Below are 10,530 nucleotides of genomic sequence, written 5' to 3' on the forward strand. Positions count from 1 at the left end.
GTTTGGTGAGCTGTCTTTTTTTTTTTTTTTTAAGGAAAAAGGAAAGCATGGAAGACATCTACTGGTCCTCTGTATCCTGGGATATGGCAGATACCTTAAAAATAATAAATTTTAAAAATAGAAAAAAATCTGCAATCTGTCTTTATGTGCTTTCGATAAAGAGTGTAAGATTTGGCTAACAGAGTCCATACTGAGCTGTAAATGCAGTTGGCTAAGCCAAAAGTCTAGTGACTAGAAATTCTCTGTCCCAATGGGGACTATGTAACCAGCCTCACCCATGTCCTTGTGCTTTATTAACAGACGTTTATGATTAATCCCTGACACTTTGCTGTGCATTTGCATGTTCTTTTATGAGGTGGAATCACAGAATAGAGTGATTTGGTTTGGCTGGGACCAAGCCCAGATTATCTAGTCTAACCCCTTGCTGTAGATAGGGACATCTTTCACTAGACTGCTTAAAGCCCATTCAGCCCGGCCTTGAATACTTCCAGGGATGGGGCATCCACAGCTTCTGGGCAACCTGTTCCAGTGCTACCACTCTTCTTTGTGCAATATTTATTCTTTATGTCCGATCTAAATCTACTCTCTTTCAGTTTAAAATTTTTGCTCCTTATCCTGTCACTATAAGCCTTGTGAAGCCTTATAAGCCTCCTTTAAGCACAGGAGAGTAGCTGTAAGTTCTCCCCAGAGGCTATTCTCTTCCAGGCTGAACAACCCCCACTCTCTCAGTGTGTTTTCTTCGTAGGAGAGGTGCTCCAGCCCCTTTTTATGGCCTCTCCTGGACTTGCTCCAGCAGGTCCTGTGCTGGGGAACCCCTGAACTGGATGCAGGACCCAACTGTAAATGGTTTCTGTCTTTTCCTGTGTATCTTCAGCCCTTTGCTGGCCATTCCTCTGAGATAACCTCAGCCAAGCTGTGGCCACCAAGGGAGGTCTGGCTACTGCTGGGCACGCATCCATCCTTCAGCCCACGAGCTCCTGCACCTGTTTGTTCACTCTCTCCTGCAGAGGAGGCAAGCCTGTTACCTTTGTGTGCACGCGTTAATGAGGGTGTTTTTAGAATTCCCGGGCAAGCGTCTCTTTTCCCCTTCCCTTCAAGGTGCCATTTCCTGGCCTTCTAGGCCGGCAGGTTTGGCTTTACGGTGTGTTCAACACATAACAAGAGTATAACTCTGCCATCGTGCTTTGGTTGCGACCCTGCAACCACCGGCAATTGGTTATTAGCTTTTAGGTTGCTGAAGTAGAAAATGTGTTTCATTTCTACGCAACAACGTGCCGCACCAACTAAAAATTCATCAGCAGGGCCGGGGGCATTTTTTGCCGGGGCATAAACGAAGCCTTCCCCGCCCCTCATCCCGGCCGCGGCCCAGCGGCGGCGGGCGGGGCCGGATTGCGCGGGGGAACGGAAAGCACCGGCCCGGGTTTCCCGCTGTCCCGGTGCCATCCGGGGGGAAGAGTTTAGGCGGCAGCCATCCCGGGAGAGGTGAGGAAGGTGGAGGTGCGGTGGCTGCTTCTCCAGGTCGATCCCTTCTTCGCCCCCGCTCGCTGCGCTTTCCCTGGGCCGAGCGCAGTCCCGGCGCGGCGCTGCCGATCCCCGGGGCACCGCGGGGCCGGGGCCAGGCCGTGCCGGGCGGTCTCCGTGCGCGGGGGGGGCGCGGCGGGGCCGGGCGGGCGCGGGCCCAGCAGGGACCCGCTGTACGCCGAGGGAGAGCCGCCCCGGGAGCGGGGGTCGTGTATATGTACGTGTGTGCGTGTGCGTGTGTGCGCGGTCTGCTGTCCGTAAGGGCTGCCTCGCCACCTGCTTTTAGGTTTGTCGCTGGATTTACCTGTGTCCTGTTGGGGGAGCGTTGGTGTCAGACCCAGAGGGCTCAGGCCCCTGAAGCAGAACGTGCGTTTGTTCTTAAACCAGTCTTGCTTCACCATCTTACAGCTTTTACTTTGGTTAGCTTCAGGAAGTGTATCGGAAAGTTATAGGGAAAATTGGAGAGAGTGAAGGGTGTTAGCATTGAGGAGCCATAATGCCATAATGTTGATTCCTCTAACTGGCGAGTGAAGGTTCCGTTTCTGGCGTGATCTGTTCTCCCATTGTAGCAATCTAAACTTTTCTCTCGGGAGAGCTGGCGAGGAAATCCAGCGGGCAGGGTGTTTGTCTTGGTGCTCAGGTTCCTCTCTCTCTGTCATCCTATGTTTCATAAATCAGCAGCTAGATTTTCACTTTCTTTTTGTGTCATTAGTGTTACTGCAGGTACCTTATGTTTCTTCACACATCTATTGTTATTATTTGTTTTCTTACATAATTGTTTCGGGGAAATTATAAGCATTAGCATGCCTCAAGGATTTGAAGATAAACTAATAATAATGCAGAAGAATCCTGCCTGGCAAGTTTTGAAATATATAGAATTTTCAATTCCTCAATGACTTGTTTTGAATTACAATAACAAGTCACCAAAAAACAAGCAAGAATATATTCTCTTGTATAGGATCAGCTGTATGGGTGTGGGAATTTGAGAAGTGTTTGTACAACCTTCTTTGGAGATCTCCAGTGTAGGCAGAGCAATCTCCCCACGTAACTTTTTTGTATGCTCATTAAGAAACACTTTGCAGCGGTAAGGATAATAATATACTTGAAGTCTTTCTACTGTAATTTGAAGCTATTTTCATTCACAACAATAAATGGTTTAGGGAACAGCTTATTTCTCCTTTCCTTAAATGTAATTCTTTTGCTTTGTCTTGCAGGGGGTGTGTAATTTTTTAAATTGTCTCTCCTTTTTTTTTTTTTTTTTTAACCTAAATGTTCCCAGTTACTTTAATCTTTTCTTGTATATTTTGCATTTTAGCTCAGATCATTCTTGATCCTCTTCTCTGAATTCATTCATTCCAATCAGTTCATATGCTTGACTCAATTTGAAGGGCAGTGTTCAAAACTGGGTAGGCTACTCCAGCTGAATTCTAAACAGTAGTAAGTAAGTAAGAAGGAAGATTTATGTCCTCACTAAGCTTTTCATCTGTTCACTCATCCTGGTATGGATGGTAGCCTTTGGCATATTCACCTTCTGTTCCAACTTAAACTCTACGTCTTTTCTGCACTGGGGGATTATTCTGTCCTAAACTGAAGATCTTTCTTTTCTTTTTATTTAAGTAGTCTCTTCCTAATTGGTTGTTTGGTTTTTTTAAATTTATTTTTTGTGGGGTTTTTTGTTGTTGTTTTCTTTTTTTGTTTGTTTGTTGGGGTTTTTTTGTTGTTGTTGGGGCTTTTTGCCTTTTTTTTAACCCCAAAACACCACAATGTAAACTTTTCTGGTTAGTAAAGACTGGACTAGAATTCAGAATTTTCTTCCATTGTGTTTTCATTTTTTTGCAGCTTGCTGCCATCTGTAATATTAAGGAAACAGTTAATCATTAAGCAGTACTACTTAGGAGGGTTCTCTCTGAACTTTCAGTGGCCTGTGTAACTCCTTCATTCTGTTTTTCTGCGTGACCTTCCAGACAAGATGGAAAGTAGTGACAGTGTAATATTAAATTGGACCTTTGCCATAAACTAAATCCTTATCACAAAGCAATGTATGTTTTCTAACTCGAATTAGGACAAGCCTGTGTACTTTCAAGGCTAGCAGGAAGCAATATTCCAAGCTTGTCTTTTCCTCTTTGATCTTCAGCAGCAGCTTGTATACTCCTTACATGTCCAAGGCACAGAGCACCCTGAAATAGATGTGGAGATGCCTGTCCTTAGTAAATAGGATTTGAAAATATATTTGGGCCACACAGTAATGCCCATCTTGGCTCCTTTCTCCTTCCCTTGTATCCCCTTAGTTTAGCTTATCTGAGCATTCAGTCTTTCACAGGGCAAGAAGATCACAGCAAGAAGCTCTGCTCTGCTTTTGACACCTTGTACTACAGAGCATTTACCTCATTCACCAGATAGAATCTTAAAAAATGTATAAGGTAAATACAAAATCCCTTGTGTAATATGCCACAGCTGTCTCTTACTTCGGACTTTTCTTCTGTGCATGTTACTGTAGTGTTTCAGCATTTTCCTGATGTGTAAATTAGATCTGTATGACAGTATGTTAACTGAAATTCATCACACTTTACAGTTCTTCCTCAGGAGGTTTTCTTTCCCTGCTAATGGAGGCTGCCTTGAGCTGCACAGGAACCCAGCATAGCTGAGAATCTTTTCTCCTTTTCTCAGCCTGCCTGTCTTGCTTCATGGTAGCACAAACTAGAAAGCATTTGGTGTCACACACTTACTCTCTCTAAACTTCCAGCTTTCACATGATGTGACGGCTGGGAGGATGAGGGGGTCTCCTAAAAGTGTTGTGTTTTCTTGCATCTTCCAAAGAAGAGTGAAACTGAATAGCTGTTAAAATTCTACAGGAAAAGAGAAATGGAAAGGAAAAGTTGACTTTCTCAACTGCTTTATCTACTTGAACTGTTTCAGTGAGATAAAGAAACTCCTCAGTGTAGTGACAATCACATCTAAGGCAGACATCCAAATGATCCTTATTAAGGCCCACAGTTACATAGGAACATATCTGTTAGGGGTGGAACAATTCTACCTCATGACCAGGTTTTCTTTCCATTCAGCTTAAGAAAAATCATGGTTCACCAGATATTTTCAGTGTTTGTGCATGTTTCTTGAATCTCATTGTAACTTGCTTTAAAATGAAGTAGGCTTTCATTCTTTGCAATTATTTTGAATAGACATTTTGGATATTTATGATTTTTTAAAAAATAAGGACTAATCTCTTTGCGAAGTGACGGGGCTTTTGGAGACACTGAAGAAATTAATTTGAAATTCTGATGGTATGTTGAATGAATATGCAACTTGCAATAACTTTGAGATACACAAGACATTTCTACTAATTCATTTGTGGTAGTTTGATACCACAACTCACAAGTGCTAACTCTTGCTCTTGCTTTAAAGTTTTCTCCCTTCATCCCTTTTCTTTTGTATTGGTAATATTACAGAGGTATTTTTATTCTGTTGTTTGTGGAATACTGGAATACTTAATCTGTCTTAGATGCTGCAATTTAGGAATGAAGTGACCAACTGAAATTGGTCCAGAAATGATTAAAAACACCATTTTTTTTCCTTTTGTGGACATAAAAGCAATACTTAGAAAACCCCAGAATTTTCCTAATTTTAAAACAGAAGGGGAAAAGGCAGACTTTGAATACATTAAGTTGTGACAAAAAACACTGACAGTAACCTTGTAGTAAAGAAAGGCTCAGCTGGATGCAAGGAGAAGCTTCATGAGAAGGTGAAACTGTGAAGGAGGAGCCCTGCTGAGGTTAAGGAACCTCTCACTGGAAGTTTTTAAGACCACTTTGGAGGCTGTCTAGGCATGGGCTGGCCTCACAGTGGAAGGCTTGGGCTAAATGTTTGGTTGAGGTACTTTCTAGCTGTTCTTATGAATATTTTAAAAAGTTTTTATGCACTCAGGAGCTTGAAAATTATTTTTTCTTGTTCGTAGGCCATTGAACTGAGACACAGTAGCTTGTCCAACTGTGTTCCATGTTGAAAATTCAAAGAAAATTAAAACTATTTCATTATTTTAGTTTAGACGAAAACAATAGTTACGATGAGTTATGATAACTACCTTGGTATTCATGCTGACTTCACAGTGTATGCATGGTGAGGTATCACAACCCTGATATTCTAGCGTTATGGTGAGATCGCAAACATAGCCTGTGTTTCTCCATGTTCAGAATGTTGGCTTTGTTATGGTTATAGTCTATGGCTAGTGTGTTGCTCTTGCTGACTGGCTCCAGCATTTGCCATTTTGAGAGAAATCAAAATTGATTATACTGCTGGATACAGTTGATGAGATGCAGAAACATGAATAGTAAATTTAACCATATATTGAAGCGAAGTGTTTTTCTTTTCACTAACACTGCATTTATTTAATGTATTTCTGAAATGCAAGAAATATTAGTTCTTCTCTTTTTCTCTCATCTTCATAAATATTATATTTGGGAGTTAAAATTACTGCTGTAGAGAAGACATTTATTACAATAATTCTTGACTTTTTTAAAATGAATGTGATGTAGCTGAACTGTGTATTACTTGGAAGAACAGACGCATTTATAGCATTTAAGATGACTTAAATTTGGTTTTCTTCTGAAAAGTAATCAGTTTTTCTGTATCATGTAGCAAAACTAGTGATTACTCTGTTATAAGCAAAGTATTTTAAGCTAAATTAAGTCAAGAGTATGCTAATCTAGATACTTTTGGTATCCTATGTAGAAAACAAGAGACAAACTTAGGCAATTATGTGTTAATAGGCTAAATAATAACTCTTTTTCTTATTTTAGGGACCAGTGGGATTTAAGAATCTCCTAAGGAAATTTTCTGCTTCTACAGCTTTCCATCTTAGTGTGCACTTGGTGATTTCACTTGAAATACCTATCTGAAGAAATTAAGAGTAGGCGAGGTGTAATTACCTTTTAAAAATGTTAAAAGTTCAGCATTGTGTAACAGCTGTCAAGATACCCAAGAAAAAGCCATATATTTGTGACATGTGCTATAAACAGTTTGAAACTCCATCAAAATTAGCTAGGCATTATCTCATACATACTGGTCAAAAGCCATTTGAATGTCATGTATGCAATAAAACATTTAGGCAGCTAGTCCACCTGGAGAGGCATCAGTTAACCCATAATCTGCCTTTTAAGTGTATTGTTTGTTACAGAAACTTCAAAAATGTAATCACTTTCTTAAAGCATCAGCAGCTTCATAGAGAAAATTATGAGAGTGATACAAAGGAAGCAGAAAACTATGTGACTTCTGAACAAGACAGGGTCACCTGTGGCATATTTCATTGTTCTGTGTGCTGGAAAGCCTTTACAACTGAAGAGAGGTGGATGCTGCATCAGTGTCTCAAGTCAGATCATCTACATGGTGCCAGAAGGAAAAAGAAGACAACTCACACTTGTGAATCATGTAACAAGACGTTTCCATCAAGATCCAAGCTAGAAAGACACTTCCTTATTCACACTGGCCAGAAACCTTTTAAGTGTTCTTCATGTGGCAAATCTTTCAGACAGTCAACACACTTGAAAATTCATCAGCTCACACACACAGAAGAAAGGCCTTTTCAGTGCTGTTTTTGTCAGAAGGGATTTAAAATACAGAGCAAACTCATGAAGCATAAACAGCTCCATGTCAGAAATAAGACTTTCCCCAATATTGTATGCAAAGCAAAGACTCCTAAATATCCCAGACCACACAACATGTTGGACGGAAAATGGGATAGTTTTGAAAATGCTGATACACACAAGTCACAGGAGAATGACCCACATGATGTGCACTCAATTTATATTGTACCCTTTCAGTGCCCAGCATGTGAGCAGTGTTTTGAAGCAGAGCATGTTCTAAATTTGCACAAATGTTGTTATTCCAAAGACAGCAGAAGTTCAAATAATGGTACAACAGCATGCAGACGTACAGTCAACAGGAAAAATAAGACCCTGATGAAATGGAAGCATTCGGGAGGAAAGGCAACAGATTTTTCTCTGACTGAAAGAAAAAAAGTGAAATCAGGTCACGTTGGAAGTCCTGATGTGGCTGCAACTAGAGATGGGCGTTGTGCTCAGCGTGTGTCCGCTAAACCTTCCAAGGAGCATCGGAGCAGGCGTGACCTGCGCAAGTCTGCGTGTAATCAGATGAAGAGAGCGTTTGCTGTGCCATTACCTTGGCAAGAGTACCCACAACCTCCCGGCTTGGGCAGTAATTTACAAGGTGTGCTTCCTGGTGAAAGCATGTTAAACATCAGCGATTCATTGGATAATAAAGATGATGCTTTTTATGGTTCATCAAACGATAGTTTTTTTGATAATCCAGAAGTACTTCACTGTGCTTTTTCATCTTCTTCTGAAAATATACATAACAGACACAAAGTGTGTAAATGTGACAGATGTGAAAAAATTTTTCCATCTTCATCCAAACTTCAAAGGCATTATCTTATACACACGGGACAAAAGCCCTTTGGCTGTAATGTTTGTGGGAAGACATTTAGACAGTCAGCTCACTTGAAAAGACATCAGCTCACCCATACTGAAAAGAGAGCCTGTAAAAGCCCCATTTGCCAGGTAGAATTTGAAAACCTGAACAAACTTTTGAATCATCAGGGAGATCATACTGAATTTAAGTCTTCTCAGCCTGTGGGTTATTTAGGTTATTCTCAAACACCTTCACAGCCATCTAGCCTTCAAGAATTTGAGCTGATCCAGTCAAACCAAGCAGCTGAAATCAAAGTTGAAATCGAGTCTGGGGATTTTGTTCTTGACACCAGCAGTAGAAACCCACAGCCGTATTTGTGCAGTAAATTGTTGGAAACAGAGCAAACCTCTTACAGCTATTGGCATGATTTTTCTGAAGGTGCTGAAAAAAGTGAAGCTGTTAACAAATTATATCAATGCAGTATCTGCTTTAAAACTTTCAAATCTCCTTCTAAGCTTGAAAGACATCACCTAATGCATGCTGGACAGAAGCCATTTGAATGTTTAGTTTGTGGAAAAAAATTCAGACAGGCCCCACATTTGAAAAGACACCACCTTATTCACTTTAAAGAGAGCTTAAAGCTTAGTTCCTCTGAGGAACAAGCAGAGAATGTATTCGTTTTATCAAAACGGGATAATGTCCTATGAAATAATTCTTAAATTCTTTTGTTGCATAATTGTAAGAGGTTTATATTAGGCCAAACACTGAAAGGGAGTGTATCTTCTTTTACAGAGATGACCTAGTGAAGTTAAGTTACTGTCTTCAGAACTGTCTACTTGATATAGTTCATGATATATTCATGTTGAAATGTTTTTTAAAAATGCAACAAACCCACACACACACTCTTTGCATTCTCTTTGGCTAAATTAATTTATAAATACACATTCATATTGTCTCAATAGTGTTGCAGCAATCTGCAATGTTCCATGAATAAGATAATTATCACTGAACATAAAATACTATATGGGAAAATGTAACACTTTTAAACTATCAGGAAAGTAAAGACAAAAAGTAATTTTGAGAATATGAAAAAAGTCCTTTTGGTTTCTTCTGGCTTCCCATATGTTCTCAGCAAAGGATTCTTGCTATATTTATCCCATACTTTTTAAAAAACTGGTTATTTTTAGATAGAAGAGAGTAGAAAAAGGGCAGAAAGTTCAATGAGAAGAATGTTGATGTGGTGTTATAGAACATTCTGTTTTTCTATAGGATAGAAAAAAATAACTGCTTTGTTATTTACACCTAATGTGCTTGGAGAGCTATACATGAGGAATTAGATCATTTCCCTTTTCATATAAAATACAAGGAGACAATGCTATAATATTAGGATTTATAATCAATTTACCCATTTCACCACTTCATTAACTCCACTTCCTTGTAAATCCCTTGCCTTCTCTAGCATTTTTGGCCAATTTATACTTGACTGAACTATTTCTCTGTAAGAAAAGAAGACAAGAAATTATCATTAAGGTTACAAATGGGCTTACTCTCTTTTCAGTCTTCTTTCCTTTTAACCTACATGGTGAACCAGTAAAAGAAATGTTCTCTAAGATGTGATAATAACTCAGATGAGCAGTTTTGTCAGGAAGTCGTGTTCTCATTATGTTAAATATAAGAGACTGAAAATTACATTTGGCTAAAATTAAGTAATTCTGATTTTGTATTAATAGAATCTGTAGTTATACTTTCTGGTAAGCAGATGGTTTTATCCATTGTGCCAATGGGGCTGGCAAGAAGTGCAAGTGCAGTGGAGCATCATACATAATGAACAAGAATAAAGTTTGTTTCTTCTTTTTTGTCCTCTGAAAAAAGTACCTTTTAGGATACTTTCTTTGTTATGCAACTTTTGAATAGTTGAATCCTGAAGTTCTTATTCCTGTTTCTAAATTAATGTATCTGTAAGATACGTGACATTGTTTTTAGTATTTAAATAGAACCATATTTATTTAGGTAAAATGGGTTGGTTTGTATTTTTTTTTAAATGGCATGCATGAACTTTTTGGTACTTGGTGAATATGAAGCATAAAAGGAGTTTTATTTCATACATGTTATTCTTTGCCATTTTCAGCGAGAATAAAACCAGGAAAAATACTCGGAAACAGTCTGTAATTCCTATGCTTTTTGTATGACAGACAAATTCAGTATATTAATGATGATTATATATTGAGATTTTTTTCTCCCTATGTGAATTTTTTCATATTGAAAGACAAAATGCTGTATTAAATGTTTTGAATGCAGATTGTAGAGCTCTTTTAAAATACTTGTAATAAAATATTTTATTTATATTGTACTTTTAGAGAGTGCTTTATGTGCAAACCAGAGTTTTGAAACTACCTAACATTCATTATGCAGAAAAGACTGCATATCAAAATAACTTTGTATGTTAGAACGATAGGTGTGGTTTCAGATATTTTTTGTGATAAAATATAAATATGTTTAAAGAAAATATCTTTCTTAAGGAGTTACAGTTATTTAAAAATGCTATGAGAGTAATGTTCAGAGAACACAAAACTTTCATATTTTGAAAAT

The 10,530-nt window shown here is 38.9% G+C and overlaps 1 protein-coding gene across 3 annotated transcripts; it reads left to right on the forward strand.

The window, feature by feature from the left end:
• Positions 1-1,404: 1,404 nt before the first annotated feature.
• ZNF770 (zinc finger protein 770) lies at positions 1,405-10,291 on the forward strand. 3 transcript variants are annotated; one of them, XM_066188342.1, is made up of 2 exons: positions 1,405-1,482; positions 6,315-10,291. In XM_066188342.1, exon 2 carries the CDS (start codon positions 6,453-6,455, stop codon positions 8,646-8,648), a length of 2,196 nt encoding a protein of 731 aa, XP_066044439.1. In that variant the 5' UTR covers positions 1,405-1,482; positions 6,315-6,452; the 3' UTR covers positions 8,649-10,291. The 3 variants fall into 3 exon arrangements, with proteins under 3 accessions (XP_066044439.1, XP_066044440.1, XP_066044441.1); XM_066188343.1 differs by having other exon boundaries at positions 1,472-1,518; XM_066188344.1 differs by lacking the exon at positions 1,405-1,482 and adding an exon at positions 1,712-1,738.
• The last annotated feature ends 239 nt before the right edge of the window (positions 10,292-10,530 follow it).

The sequence above is a fragment of the Chamaea fasciata genome, unplaced genomic scaffold (genome assembly GCF_029207755.1).
Source record: "Chamaea fasciata isolate MVZ Bird 193981 ecotype frontalis unplaced genomic scaffold, bChaFas1.0.hap1 SCAF_7, whole genome shotgun sequence".
Lineage (NCBI taxonomy): Eukaryota > Metazoa > Chordata > Aves > Passeriformes > Sylviidae > Chamaea > Chamaea fasciata.